The 15,154-nt window shown below is 43.9% G+C and overlaps 1 protein-coding gene across 1 annotated transcript in view; it reads right to left on the reverse strand.

Annotated features, from left to right (window-relative positions):
- The window catches only part of DPYD (dihydropyrimidine dehydrogenase), a 765,031-nt gene that overhangs the window by 20,047 nt on the left and 729,830 nt on the right, over window positions 1–15,154 (reverse strand). The window contains exon 21 of the mRNA XM_054980010.1: window positions 8,658–8,801. Within this exon, the coding sequence (XP_054835985.1) occupies window positions 8,658–8,801 (144 nt within the window). The remainder of the gene's footprint in view (window positions 1–8,657; window positions 8,802–15,154) is intronic.

The following is a 15,154-nucleotide window of genomic DNA, read 5'->3' on the forward strand; positions in this document are numbered from 1 at the left end:
AAGGGATTTAAATGTCCCTTTCCATGCCCCTGCAAAGAAGCACAGAAAGGGGCATTCAAACCCACAGATCAGCTGATTGGCAGGGAGATCCCCACCAAGGAGCTGATCCTGCCGGCAGGGGTTTAAATGCCCCTTTCCATACTGCTTCAAAGCAGCAGGGAAAGGGGCATGTAAACCTGTGGATCAGCTGCTTGGCGGGGAGATCCTGGCCAAGCAGCTGATCCTGCCGGTGGGGGTTTAAATGACCCTTTCTATGCTGCTGCAAAGCCATGCCAGCCTTCCTGCCTCCCAGCTGGTTGCTGCAGCAGGGGAGGAGGCGGTGCAGACCCTGCAGGAGCCAGCACTGGGCTTCCCCACCACTCAGCTGGCTGCTAAGGCAGCAAAGGAGGCAGTGTGGGCCCAGCAGAAGGCAGTGCCGGCATTCCCCACCACCCAGCTGGTCACTAAGGCGGTGGTGGAGGTGACACGGACCCCGCAGGAGCCAGAGCCGGCCTTCCCCACAGCCCAGCTGGCTGGTTAGGTGGTGGAGGACGTGGCACAGGCCCCGCAGGAGCTGGCTCCGAGCTTCCCCGCTGCCCAGCTGATCAGCCTCGCCCTCCCTGCTGGCCTGGTAAGTGCAGTGGGTGGGTGGGGTTGCCCCAGGGGGGGATCGGAGTGGGGGGGGAGGTTTGCTCTCCCTCACTTTAGTATGCTCCAAATACATACCAAAGCAAGCTAAATACCAGAATCTCGAAGCGGCTTGCCGCTTCAAGATTCTGGTAATTCTGGATTATTTTCCGTGCTTTGGGTAAACCTGATTTTTTAGGGCATGCACACCCCTAATACATACATACATACATACACATATACATACATACATACATACATACATACATACATATACATGTATACGTATATATGTATAATGTATGGTTGGATATTTCCATGTACAGAAGGAAGACAACAACTTGATTTAAAACTATTTGAACTATCAGTCTTATCTAGAGTTGCCAAGGTAAACCTTGGGAGTGATGTCAGTCCTCTCTAGGAATCCCTGGAAACTGACTTCCAGTTGGGGGTAATGGCGAGACCGTCGTGATTCGGAGCTCCGGATCATCCGAGGTGCTGTTTTTTTGGCTGGTGGGGCACACAGATCACCCACAGCCTCCTGATTTCAGCTAGAAATCAGGTTGGAATGTTTGAAGCCCTAAAAGTGAAGGGTCTCGGGGGGTGGGAGGCTCTGAATAAAGGGCTTTCCTCCCAAGCTTTTCAAAGATTTACGAGAACAAATGGAGCAATGGACTTATGATCAAGTAATCTTAGCTGGAGACTTTAATGGAGTGGTAGATTTGCAACTGGATAAAAGTTCATCAATAAGCAAAGTAAGGATGGGGAAACTACCAAAGTCTTTTTTCGGAATTCAGGAACAAGAAAATTTAGAAGATATTTGGAGAAAATATAATTCTACAGCGAAGCAATATACTTTTTTTTCAACTAGCCATCAATCTTTTTCCAGAATAGGTATGATCTGGGCGTCCAAGGAACTGGTAGTATTTACAAAAGAGACTGACATTTTACCGAAAATTAGCTCGGATCATAATCCTGTGATGTGGAGATTCGGAAGGAGAAATAAGAAACGGAGATGGAGAATTAATGAGGATCTTTTGGGCGACCCAGAATGTGTGGAGGTGCTTAAAAAAGAAACGAATTTTTTTATTCAGTATAATGTGGATAAAGGTGTGTCAACACATAAGGTCTGGGATACATATAAAGCAGTAATTAGAGGTGTGTTAATGGACTTAAATGGTAGTGACAAAAAGAAAAAAGAAATGAAGTTAAAAGAGATTCAGGAAAAAATTATCCAAGTTGAACAGCATCTGAAAAAGAGGCCAGGTAAAAAGAAATTGTTGTATGAAATAAAGTTATTGCAAGAACAAATTAGGGTTATGGAAAATAAGGAAGTTGAGTGGGAACTGAAGAAAATGAAGCAAAAATCATTTGAAGGAGCTAATAAACCAGGGAGATATTTGGCGTGGCAATTGAAGAAAAAGAGAGAGAAAAGAACAATAAGTAAAATTATGGAAGAGGGGAAGGAATTATATGATCAAGGACTGATTGAGAGAGCATTCTATTAATATTATGCAAGACTATATCAGAAAAAAACAGTGGACTATGAAAAGATAAGAGACTATTTTGACATGATTGATTTACCTAAGGTGCCGGAAAAGCTGAAAGGGAAGCTTGGTGCTGAAATAACAACAATGGAAGTGGTGCAAGCAATACAAGCTACTACAGTTGGTAAAGCTCCGGGACCAGATGGAATTACAGCAAAATTTTATAAAGTTATGGTAGAGGATTTAAAACAACTGATGCACAAATTGATGAATGAGATATTGGAGGTGGCAGAGATGCCAGATACATGGAATGAGGCTAATATATTGACACTGAAGGAGACATTAGATTTAAGTAATGTAAAGAATTATAGACCAATATCTCTAACTAATAATGACTAGGGGTGTGCAAAGGCACAGTGGTTCGGCTTTCCTGATTCGGGTATACCCGAATCGAGAAGCCGATTCGGGAGCAGCTGTAGGGTTATGGAAAATAAGGAAGCGATTCGGGTATCGATTCGGCTTGATTCGGGGGTTTGGGTAAGCTTTTCAATTTCCCACCGAATAAAGCCATAATTGGTGGGGGCCTTCCTCTAACTCCCCTCTAACAACCCCCCAAGTATCAGACCGATTGGACTTCGGGGGGGCATGTTATGGCCCCCCAAACCAGGTCCCCCTATCCTCGCCTATAAAAGGGCATAGCTTTAGGTTGCTGCTGCTAATCTCCTATTTTGTGCTTGCGGCTGCTGATCTCCATTATTTCCTATGGGGAAAAAATGAAGAGGCAGGCTTCCTTTGCCAGGGGTGACATTTTGCATACAAATGCCCCCCCAACCCTCAGGGGCCCTTCTCCCACCTTTCCTCCCACCCCCACCAAGGCTCAGCCTGCTCCCACTTGGGGGGATCGGAGTGGGGGGGAGGTTTGCTCTCCCTCACTTTATTATGCTCCAAATACATACCAAAGCAAGCTAAATACCAGAATTCGAAGTGGCTTGCCGCTTCAAGATTCTGGTAATTCTGGATTTTTTTTCGTGCTTTGGGTAAACCTGATTTTTTGAGGCATGCACACCCCTAATACATACATACATACATACATACATACATACATACATACATACATACATACATACATACATACATATATACATATATATGTATATATGTATAATGTATGGTTGGATACTTCCATGTACAGAAGGAAGACAACAACTTGATTTAAAACTATTTGAACTATCAGTCTTATATAGAGTTGCCAAGGTAAACCTTGGGAGTGATGCCAGTCCTCTCTAGGAATCCCTGGAAACTATGATAAAACCATAGTTTTTTCCAGTAATTTCTAGAGACGACTGATATCACTTCAGGTTTTCCTGAGAATTCACATCACAACGTCATCAACAGTGCCCTCTCTTATCTTCATCTCACATCTCCCACTGGTTGTCAAGTATGCCTGGCAACCCTAGAATTATGTAAGGTACCAGTGCTTAGAATAAAATATTATAAATTCATATAAATCAATGCTGTACTGTAGACATGTTCAACATGTAAATGTCAACTTCACTTTTCCAGGTGATGGGAAGTTGCCATAGATCTGCTATTTCCCCATAAGGCCAATATTAGCTGAAATGACCTGGGTTGGCAAATCTCTTTGTCATTAGCCAGAGACATTTTTGTTACTAATGAAAAGCTACAGAAGAGTAAACCCAGAAAAATGGTTAAGATTGGTATATTTTGCTCCATTTTTTTGGAAGGAAGAGAGTCCACCTTCCTTTTCCTTTTCTAACATGCTGCAATCTTTCTTGCTGAATCCACCCAAAGAGAACCAACATTCTTCCTGTCTATCACTTGCTGGATAGAAATTGCAGACAGGGTTGGGGTTAGCTGCAGACAGGGTTGGGAACCACTGGGAGGGTTGGGGGCAGGTACATGGTGGGGGCAGCATTACAAGCATGATGACATCACTTCCAGGGAAAACCTGGAAGTGGCTTCAGTAGCTGTAGGAATGGTTTTACCATACAGTTTCTGGAATACACAGATTTTTTAGCAATTCCTAGAGCTACTGCCATTGCTTCCAGGTTTTACCTGGAAGTGATATCATCATACATTGGATGTCAATGAGTTTATAAAATCACACACACATACTGTTTGCAGATCCTGAGGAGTTAGCCGTGTTAGTCTGTAGTAGCAAAATCAAAAAGAGTCCAGTAGCACCTTTAAGACTAACCAATTTTATTATAGCATAAGCTTTCGAGAATCAAGTTCTCTTCATCAGATGCCTGATCAAAACATCTGATGAAGGGTACATACTGTTTGCAGCAGTGACAGGCAACAGAAACTCAGGGAGGAGGATTTCCTGCCCCAACTGGGGGTTTGGCAGCCCTGGCTGGAATAAGAATGCCAACCTCTAGGTGGGGCCTGGAAATCTCTTGGAATTACAACTAATGTCCAGACTACAGAGATCAGTTCCCCTGTAGAACATGGCTGCTTTGGAGGGTAGACTCTATAGCATTATACTCTGCTGAGGTTCCTCCCCACCGAAACCCCGCCCCTCTGTGCTCTATTCCCAAATATTCAGGACTTTCCCATCCCAGAGCTGGCAATCCTAGCGGGAATAAGACAGGTTGAGGTGTTGTATCAAGCAACCAGGGCCGGCGCGCCCATTGAGCCCAGGTAGGCGGTGGCCTCAGGCGCGAGGGCACTGGACAGGCACCAGAGGGGGTGTCGGGGGGCGGAGGTGCACGCAAGCGGAGCTGGTGTGACTGGGCAGCAGCTGTTGCTGCAGCCAGCCAGCCCCGTGCCACCGCTGCCGCCACACACCCCAGCCTGGCGCAGAAGCCGTGAGCCGCTGCTGGGGTGGCGCGCAGAGGCTGCTCCGTGCTCCGCACACCGCCCCAGCAGCAGCCGGCTTCTGCGCCCGGCTGGGGCATGTGGCGGCGGCACGGGGCTGGCTGGCTCCACTGCGTGCTCCTCTGCCCCCACACACCTCAGCCGGGTGCAGAAGCCGTCAGGCTGCTGCTGGGGTGGCGTGCGGAGCACGGAGCAGCTTCCACGGGCCGCCCCAGCAATCCTGCGCTGCGTGATGAGGTCATCACATGATGACGTCATCACGCAGTCCATGGCGTGTGCCTGTGCATGAGTGGCCGCAGGCGCCAGAAACTCTGGCGCCAGCCCTGCAAGCAACTAAGTATAATTTAAGTTCCAATCAAGATCTTAAACAGGATATTGCTCTTAAATATAAATAACAACTGTTGCATCAAGATAGATCAGGCCCAGGACAAATCTCTTCCCTTTTTGTTTCCTGATCCACCATACTACATTTCCTAACATGCAGTGCTTTCGACTCTGTTGTTTACAGGCATCATTATATCACTATACGAACACCACTTTAGGCCCTAAGCTATGTCAGTTTAAGCATTACAAAATGTATTATTTTAACAGTGAAGTTTAAATTTTTTTGTATCGAGACATTTCATAAACTCCAGAGGAGTTAGCCGTGTTAGTCTGTAGTAGCAAAAATCGAAAAGAGTCCAGTAGCACCTTTAAGACTAACCAACTTTACTGTAGCTTATGATTCAGTAAAATTGGTTAGTCTTAAAGGTGCTAATGGACTCTTTTCTGGGACCTTAAACTCTAGTATACTTAGCTTTTGTGTAAATCTAGCTCAGATTACAGACCTGGATCTGTCTCTAAATTTGCCAGGTGCAAGCTATCTGCACTTCATTGCTTTGACTGAATGTCCCTCACAATCTAAAGAATACAGAGTGTGGAAAGGCTGAAGTTCAGAGAATGTGTGCACGAAAACATGTATTCTCAGGAGCCAATGCCTCCTCTTCCTTTAAATTGCAAAGGAGCTATCTCCTCAACAGTCTGAAAGATCCTTCAGAAGGATCGCTTAAAGGATCGCTTAAAGGAGTGCTAAGGTTGCCAGCTAAGCTCTAGCAAACAGTTGGAGGCCAGGGGGCGGTGGGTGGGGGCATGTAAATTGTTGCTGCAAGATCACTTCTGGCATAGACCAAAAAGTTGCATCATGGTTTTACTGTAGGGTTTTAGTGGAATCCTAGAGTGTTCCTCTGATGCAATGACATTTCTTGTAGGTTCATGCCAGAAGTGACATCATGCAGATGCAGCAACGGTAATTTTCCTGGCATCCCATCACCACCCTACTGAGCAAGGCAGGAGGTGTCAGCCCTACTGTAAAGCCACCCTTTCCTAATCTTTTAATGGATACAGAGAATTGCGTACTTGGTATTTGACCACTTAAGAACTGCAAATATATGTATTATTCCATATAATTTCTGGTTTCTATCTGTTTTGGTGATTCTTCTAAGATTGTAGTGGTACCTCACAACATAGTTATAAATCCATTACTACTTGCCTTGATCTGAGGGTTTTGTTTAGCTTGGTGTTAAAACCTAAGCCCCTGGAGAAGGAAAGAGGAGTGGCAGAAGGAAGGCAGTCTCCATACAGTGGGATATTTTAACAGAAAGGAGTCATATCCATATGGGTACCTGTCTAGAGTACAACATGTAGCATAGGGGTTGAGAAGAGTGGGATCCAGACTTGTAAAGGGACCAGCATGTTGTGCTAGCTATGATGAACAAAGCTGGGTCAAAGCGTTTAACCGCAGCTGAGCATAATCTTCAGAGAGAGGCCAGTAGAGGAGAGATACAACAAGGCAAAATAATCATATTGGTGGATGGAATGGCAATTTTATTAAACAGAGAAAACAGATAACACTAGCCCTGGAGGGGGGGAAATGAAGTTATGAGAAAAGCTCACAAAATATAGTAAAAAAAGAAAATAAATAAGGGAGTAATACAGGAAGACAGGGGAAAGATTATTCAGAGGGTGTATACAAACAAATGGAGTTTAAGAAAATAAGGAGCCACGAGGACACTGCAGATGTCATGTGGAAATCTGATATTAAGGAAATAATATGAAACTTGGTGGCAAAATACACCCCAATGGAGAGAGTTTATTGCTAGATAAAATGTTTATTGTGAACAAACTAGGGAGAGCAGAAAGGGGAGAAAAAATACTTGCAGTCTGGATATACATGCAACATGAATGTTTTCTGAGGCTGGACACATAGAGTCACCAATAGCAAATCCTTAGCTGTCCTGGGCTGATTCCGCACACGTTGGATAATGCACTTCCAATCCTCTTTATAGATCATTTGGAACGGATTTTTTCGTGTGCGGAACAAAAAATCCACCTCAAATGATTGATAAAGTGCATTGAAAGTGCATTATCCAACGTGTGCGGAATCAGCTCTGGTCTGAATTCCAATGGCATCTCACATGAAGGAACAGTACTACTGAGATCAATCCATTATTTTTACCTAAAATGAGGTGATAGAAGGGAATCAAGTGGATGGATGGAAGAGGGCAAGGCGCAGTGTGGGATGCACAGGATCTCTACAACTCTAATAAGCTCAATTAATCCTTGTTTGAAACACCGTTCGGTGCCTCCCTGTCTTCAGAAGTGCCGCTGACGGTCATGAAGGACAGGGACTTTTTGTCCATAGAATATCCTCCTCTTGTCCCAGCCAGGCAAAAGACTTTTTTATTCTTTCAAGCATTTGCAAACTGATGACTTCTCCTCCTCCTTTTTGGGGCCTGACTGGTGGCATTGGTGAATTTTGTTTTGTTGTATTGAAATTTGGCTAGTGCTTTGATTTTTATATATCAGGTATTTTGATGCTCTCCAATTGAACCTGCAGATGTTTATTTAACTTCAGGACTTTAGACAATGATTCAAGGCCCATTTATTCCAAAAAGTTTGGAGGTATTAAAAGTGCTGGTATTTTAGTCTTGTTTTAACTATTTTTTTTTTACTTTTGTAATTGGATTTTGAATTGTTCATTATTTGACTGTGATTTGAGAGTTAGTTGTATGCTGCCAGGAACTTCAGAAAGGCAGGCTAGATTTTAACAAATTGAAAAAATAGACTTGCTCTTGTATTAGATTCCCAAAGCAATTTTTGGAAAGTTTTCTTTCTAACCATTTGTTTATCACTTGTTTGAATTATCACTTTCCCATTTATGACTGGTACCATTTGTTTTTATATTTTTTCAACTGAAGACAAATAATCCAACCTAGAACCAAGAATCCATACAATAAACTCCCCTACACAAGCTTTTAAAAAAACTATCCTGTAAAATGGTAATGAGAATTGTACCACAATTCAGACACAGATGTGTTGTGAAATGCTAATTCTTATCCATTTCTAGTTATCTGAATGTCTAAAAATGAAAATGTACAAAATCTTTAATATGAAAGTTACATTTTTCCAAAAACTAAAGTGTGTGTATAAGAATGATTGTTTATTTCCTGGGAAGTGTTTATTAGACAAAAATATCACCCATTTTTCATACAGGAGAGGAATTTGTTCCAGATTTGTTAAGACTACAGTGAACTGTTCTCTTGTTGCTGTGCCAACATGCATTCCAAACATAAAACTCTTGATAAACCTATGACACAGAATAGCGGTACTTTATAGAAGCGTGTTTAACGAAAGGTGCTCAGCTATTTTATGCATTTGCCTTCTCCTACTACCTATTCTTCTTACCTTCACTGCTGGTATGGGTTTCCTGGGGACAAAATGTTTTCTCTCTAGCTGGGAAACAAGGCTGTTCTGTTCCTTCAGTTTCAGTTTGTTCTCAGCTATTATGTTCTTGCGTTGTTCAAGGTAGGGTCCAAAACTGGGAAGTTTCTTAAACAAAATACAGAATAATATGATTACAACTGTGTAAAAATATACAGTGAAATAGAAGTCACAACATGGTTTTCCTCCATGACGTGACTTCAGCTTCCACCCACCTCAGAATTAACACACTTATCAATGATGTAAATGCTTGTTCAGACTGTGTTGTTTGTCTCCTGTCCTGAACTTCAAGGTGAGTTGTCCACATTTTTATTTTTGAAGCGCTGCATGTACTTTTATTCCTTTAAAAAGTTCATCCTCTTATTTTTTGTAAATCAATATATTTTGAAGTCTGGATAGAAAAGAGGTCAGCTTCTGATGTCAAATTCATGGCCTTGGTCCAGAATACCTACGGGACTGCCCGTCTCCCTATGTCCCTCCACAGCAGCTTCACTCATTTGAACAGGGTCTCTTGCAGGTGCCAGCCTGTACATGGGCGAAATCCACAGTAGCCTGTACACGGGCTTTCTCTGTGGTGGCACCTTCCCCATGGAACGGCCTGCCTGAGGAGATCAGGAGAGCCCCCACCCTCCTGGCTTTCCCCAAACAATGCAAAACTGAATTATTCAAAAGGCCTTTTTTCTCAGCTAAGAGGGTGGTATTGTAGGAAAGGGATCCCAAATGTTTTGCTAATGAGTTAGAAACCATCGATTTTACCATTTTGTTGTCTTACATATTATCTGTTGCTTTAAATATCCTACCTGTGGTTTATGTTGTTCAATATAAGTCCTAGAATTGATTATGTTATGTTTCAGCAATTCCTCAACCCCATACTGGATCCTTGCTAATGCTATATCTTTTAAACTTACATTCTTTTACCCCATGACATTGTTTATGGAAATGTTCTTGACACTGTATGGAATTGCCTGCCTGCCACTAATTGTACTAATCTCACACTATGTAATCCGCCTTGAGTCTCAGTGAGAAAGGCAGAATATAAATAACATAAATAAATAAATAAATAAATAAAAACTCCAGCCAATCAGTGCTGTGCACAGCTTCCCCTTCCAACGAGTAAAACTAGTTTATGCTGAGCTCAGTCCTAAACAATATGTCATCAAGCATACTTCCATGGTGGCCCAATTAATCCAACTGTGTATGTTTTTCTATATTTTTGTGTAGCTAACATCAGGACCATGTTCCAAATTCTTAATGCTATTATCATTTCTAAAGCAATAGTTATTTGCTGCCAGGCATTTCCCCCAGATATACTGGGCTGAAGGTTAAGTTACAAGCCTTAGGACCTGTTGCTGCTGCTTGTAATAGATTGTAATACCGGGATAATTGCAGCTACCCAGGAGAATATTAACTGGTCCATAATGAATAGATGATGGCCAGCTTTTTTGGCAACAGGAAAGAGAACACCGAGAGTTATTGTATGGGTTACAGAAAGGAAAAATGGGTCTGGTGATCAAGATTCTTTTGTAGATGCTGATAGTCTTTAATCCCAAAATGCCACACTTCCAGTCATTATTTATTTATTTAAAACATTTCTATCTCACCTTTCCACCAAACAAGGGCCCTCAAGGTGGTGCAGGCAAAATATAATTTTATTTATATATTTAATTAATTTTTAATGTTTTTATAGTCCATCTTTCTCACTGAAACACAAGTTGGATTACATAGTGTAAATCAATATGCTCTACTAGCTGGGACAGTCAATAAGCAAAGCAATAGGGTAGAGCATAGTAGAAAATTTGAAAACAAGCAGGAAACTGATACAAAGCTAAAATAATGTAGAAAAAGCATAAACAAGGAGAAATCTGATATAGAGCTAATAGTCTGATATAGAGCTAATATACTGAAACAAAGCATAAGCAATTTAAGTATGACACACTTAATGATGTAGAAATTATCTAGCAGGGGCATAATTACAGCATTAGACAGTACACAGTAGTATAGTCTACAGTTCCTATCCCCTTACCATTTCTGAGCCATTTCTTTACTGTACAGCCCTTCTATCTCTGTAAAAAAGCCCTCCTGAATAATTTTATTTTGCATAGTTTGCAGAAAGCCAAGAAAGTAGGAACCTTCCAAACCTCATCAGGCCACTCCATAAGGTGGAGAGTCACAACAGGGAATACGTGTATAAAGTTGTTCATTTTGGCCATTTGCAGGCTGTCACATGAACAAAGTTGCCGTGGCAGAGAATAGGGAGAGAAGTGGTCCTGTAGATATTAGGGACCAAAGCCATGAAGGACATTGTATATGATAGCTAATACCTTAAACTGAGCCAGGTAACTGATGTGTAGCCAATGGAATGCCTGCAGAATGAGAATAATATGCATGTTCTGCCTGGCTCTTGCTAATAACCAAGATGGGGCATTCTGCACCAACTACAGTCTCCAAGTTTTCATTACAGTAGTTTAGTCTCGATGTCACTGGCATGGATCCAGGTGCCCAGATCACCTGTGTCAAGGTAGGGGGCTATCTTCCAGGCCAGCCTGAGTTGCAGCTGCATTAATTTGCTTCTGTAGTAGCAGAGTTGTATCCAGTATAACCCCTAGGCTCTTAACTGAGTCTGCAAGCATAAATTGAACCCCATCAAAAGTGGAAAGTACAATGTCCTTCAAGATCTCCGATTTCCCAACCAGTATCACTTCCATTTTGTCTGGGTTCAGTTTCAGTTTGTTCATTTTCAGTCATTTCAGCACAGCAGTATGGCAGCGACGCATACCTCTACTGCATCATTAGGGGATTTGCATTACAAAGTATAGAGCTTATTTATTTACTTACTTACTTACTTACTTACTTACTTACTTACTTACTTACTTACTTACTTACTTACTTACTTACTTACTTACTTACTTACTTACTGGGCTTTTATCCCACCCTCCCCACGAGTGGGCTCAGGGCAAGTTACAACAGTAAAACATATATATGTTACATTAAAATCACAATAAAAATGCAGAATTTCCATAAAACACCACTCCCAGACAGCGACCTTACAACCCACCTCTGCCAGTAACACATGGAGGGGTGGGAGAAGGAAGGAAACTGGCCATTCAGTTTAAGTTGTAACTCATATGGGGGGACATATGGTATAATGCCCCCCCCTAGCAAGAGGCCAGCTGGGAGGCTCTCTGGTGACTGCTGGACCGACCTCAACCATATGTCTGGCGGAACATCTCAGTCTTGCAAGCCTGCTGAAATAATAGAAGATCCTGGTGGGCCCGTGTATCCACTGACAGAGAGTTCCACCAGGTTGGAGCCGAGACCGAAAAGGTCCTGGCTCTGGTCAAGGCCAGTCTAGCCTCCATGGGGCCTGGGACCACTAGTAGATGTTTGTCAGCTGATCTCAGTGCTCTCTGGGGCACATAAGGTGAGAGGTGGCCCCACAGGTATGCCGGTCCCTGTCCACTAAGGGCTTTAAAGGTCAAAAGCAACACCTTGAATTTCATCTGGAACTCCACGGGGGAGCAGTGGAGCTGCTGCACTATGGGAGTAATATGTGCCCTATACGGAGCACTGGTAAGGACGCATGCAGCAGCATTCTGGGCACATTGTAATTTCCGGGTGAGACCCAAGGGAAGCCCTGCATAAAGCGAGTTGCAGTAGTCCAATCTGGAGCTGGCCATTGCATGGATCATTGTCATTAGGTCCCGAGTCAAAAGGTAGGGGGCACTCTGCCTGGCGTGCTGAAGGTAGGAAAAAAGGAGACCGGGCCACTGCCGCAATCCACATATTGATAACATTCAGTCCCATAGCTACAAATGAGTTCTCCTAAAGGTTTTACATAGAGGTTGAATAACATAGGAGATAAGACTGTGTCCTACAGAAGCCCACAAGATAACTCCCACCCTGAAGATAGCTGGTTTCCAACTCTTTGCTCCAACTCTTTGAGTGCATTCCACGAGGAATGATTTAAACCAGTCCATGGCACACCTCTTGACATCTACTTCTGCCTCCAAATGAGTCAACAGGATGGCATGATCTACTGTGTCAAAGGATGCAGATAGATCCAGGAGAAGCAACAAAGAAGCATGGCCCTTGTCAACACTCAGACAGAGGTCATCAACTAAAGCCACCAGAGCTCCCCCCCCCATAGCCCAGCCTCAAACCAAACTGAAAAAGGTCCAGAGCACAAGAGCTTTCCAAGAAGAAGGAGCTCACACACCCGGCTCCTGCAAGTGGCCATTGCCATGTGGCAGACTGCAGGTTGAAACATAGACTACAAGGTAATGGAGAGCCTTTACTTCCCTGTAACTTATAAGTTAGAGTCTGCTTTAGAAGAATATCTTTCGATTCGTTTTCGTTTTCGCAGCCATGTCGGACGCTCCTCTCGGCAGGTCCGAGAGGAAGCGGCCGAGCCGCCTGGCCGGGCGGCTGATCTGCAAAGGTTAGCCCCCAGACTCTCAGGCAGGGAGTCTGAGTCCGGGACGCGGCGGGAAGAGCCCTCTGACAGATCGAGGCAGGGGGTAAATCGCCCGTTTGTCCCTATGGAGGCCGGCAGACGAGCGCGGCATCTAGTGTGCTGCCGGGCTATAGAAAACGGCAAGGAGCAAGATTAGGTGAAAGCCTGCAAGTAAGTGAATCCCTTCTGTTACTACAAGCGTTGTGAGGAGTGGTGGGGTCTGAAGGTTAGAAGACTCGGATTTTTCTCCCCTCATAGAGTCTCGGAAGATTGGCGGTTCCCCCCCCCCTAAAATGGCAGCGAGAAAGCAGAGTCCTTCTCTTGGCAAGTCAGTTACGGCGGCCTTGCAGAGGGGCGAGACGCTTGAAGAACTGGTTAAAAGAGTGGTTATGGAAGCCATAAAACCCTTTGTTGACAAGCTGAATGAAACAGATCAAAGGGTGGGCTTAATTGAAAGCGATGTGAAAGCCATTAAAGAATCAGCGGGGGGGGAGCAGAGAAGTCTGCCCGGGAAAGTGCGTCACTTACGAGAGCAACGAAGCGAACACAAACCGTTTTGCGTCTCCAGAATGTTAAAGAGGAAGAAAAAGAGGATTTATGGGATCTCGCCTCGGAACTTTTAGCGACACCCGCGAGGGCAACTAAAGAAGAAGTGAAAAGCGCCATTTTGGGAGTCCGTCGGGCATCTTCAAAATATGCAACGAAGCGGCAGCTGCCTCGCGAGATTGTTATCGAGTTTTCATCTAGGAGGGTCCGGGACAGTATCCTATATAATTCATACAATGCGGAATTGGACTTTCTGGGAAATAAAGATATTGAAGGACGTTCCATTTTTAGTGCGGAAGAAAAGATTTAAGTACAAGATGTTGGCAGCTCTTTTGAGGGAACGGGACATAAAGTACAAATGGCTACTCCCCGAAGGAATCGGGTTTAGTTATAAAGATAAAGCTTACAAGATTAATTCTGAAGATCAGCTAAGGGATTTTGTGGATAAAAATCCAGAATTTGGACCAGACACCAAGCAAAAAGAAGAGGATCCGAAGCCTGAAGGGAGGGGGGAGGCAGTGAGCGCTCCGGCGGTAGCTGCGCAGAGGGAATTGCGCCCGAGGCCCAGGGGAGGGAAAAAGATTTAATTTGAACTGTAATTTGTAATTTGTATGATCAACCACTCCGTCACTATTTTATTACGCTATTTTTTTACTGTGGCAGTATGAAGGGAAAGCATTGAAACGTAGTGTTTAGTGTTTGTAGGTTACCTTCCCCTTCCCCCCCTTCCCTTTCTCTTTTTTCTCCCTTCCTTCCCATCCCTTGTGCTATTGTAGTCTTTTGTAGTTACTGTTTTGTAGGTTACGTATGTATGTAGTAGTTTTGTATGTTAGATATTGAAAAATAAAAAATATTACAAAAAAAGAAGAAGAATATCTTTCAAGGGCATGTATAGAGCACAGGAATTGTATTTTGGGATCACTTGTTCAATCTGTTCTAGTGTGTCCTGCACTCCTCTAGAGTAAGGCTTCAGGCGTGGCTTGCTAGGCTTGGGAGCATAGGTTGCAGCTCAAGGCTTGCACCTATTAAATCAATTGATCCAGCAAGGCAGCTTTCCCAAGCCTCAGCCTAAATAGTCTGAGAGTTGATCTGGCTCAGCTGCATTGACTGGCAGGTGTGGAGGCTTCTGAGACTGTGCTGTGCTTTGGTCAGGATCCTGCAAAGAAGCACTGCTCCCAGAGCCCTGTTCTGGGTCCATCACTTCTAGTCTGACACTTTACCTTCTTTGCACTGCCTCAGCCCAAGCCTCTGCTGACACCACTCTTGTGCAGTGGGAGGGGGCCTAAGGCACTGAGGACCCTGCACTAGGCCTGGTGGAGGCTTAGTGGTTATCTCAAAGGCTGGTGGTAAGTTCTCACTTGCAGGCTTTGGCAGGTTGGAGCATGGGGAAGCAGATGCCTTTGCAGCGTCAGACCCTCCCAGACCCTGCTAGCCCTCCTGGTTCTCTGGCCTTGGCTCCTCA

Source organism: Eublepharis macularius, chromosome 5, assembly GCF_028583425.1.
Source record: "Eublepharis macularius isolate TG4126 chromosome 5, MPM_Emac_v1.0, whole genome shotgun sequence".
NCBI lineage: Eukaryota > Metazoa > Chordata > Lepidosauria > Squamata > Eublepharidae > Eublepharis > Eublepharis macularius.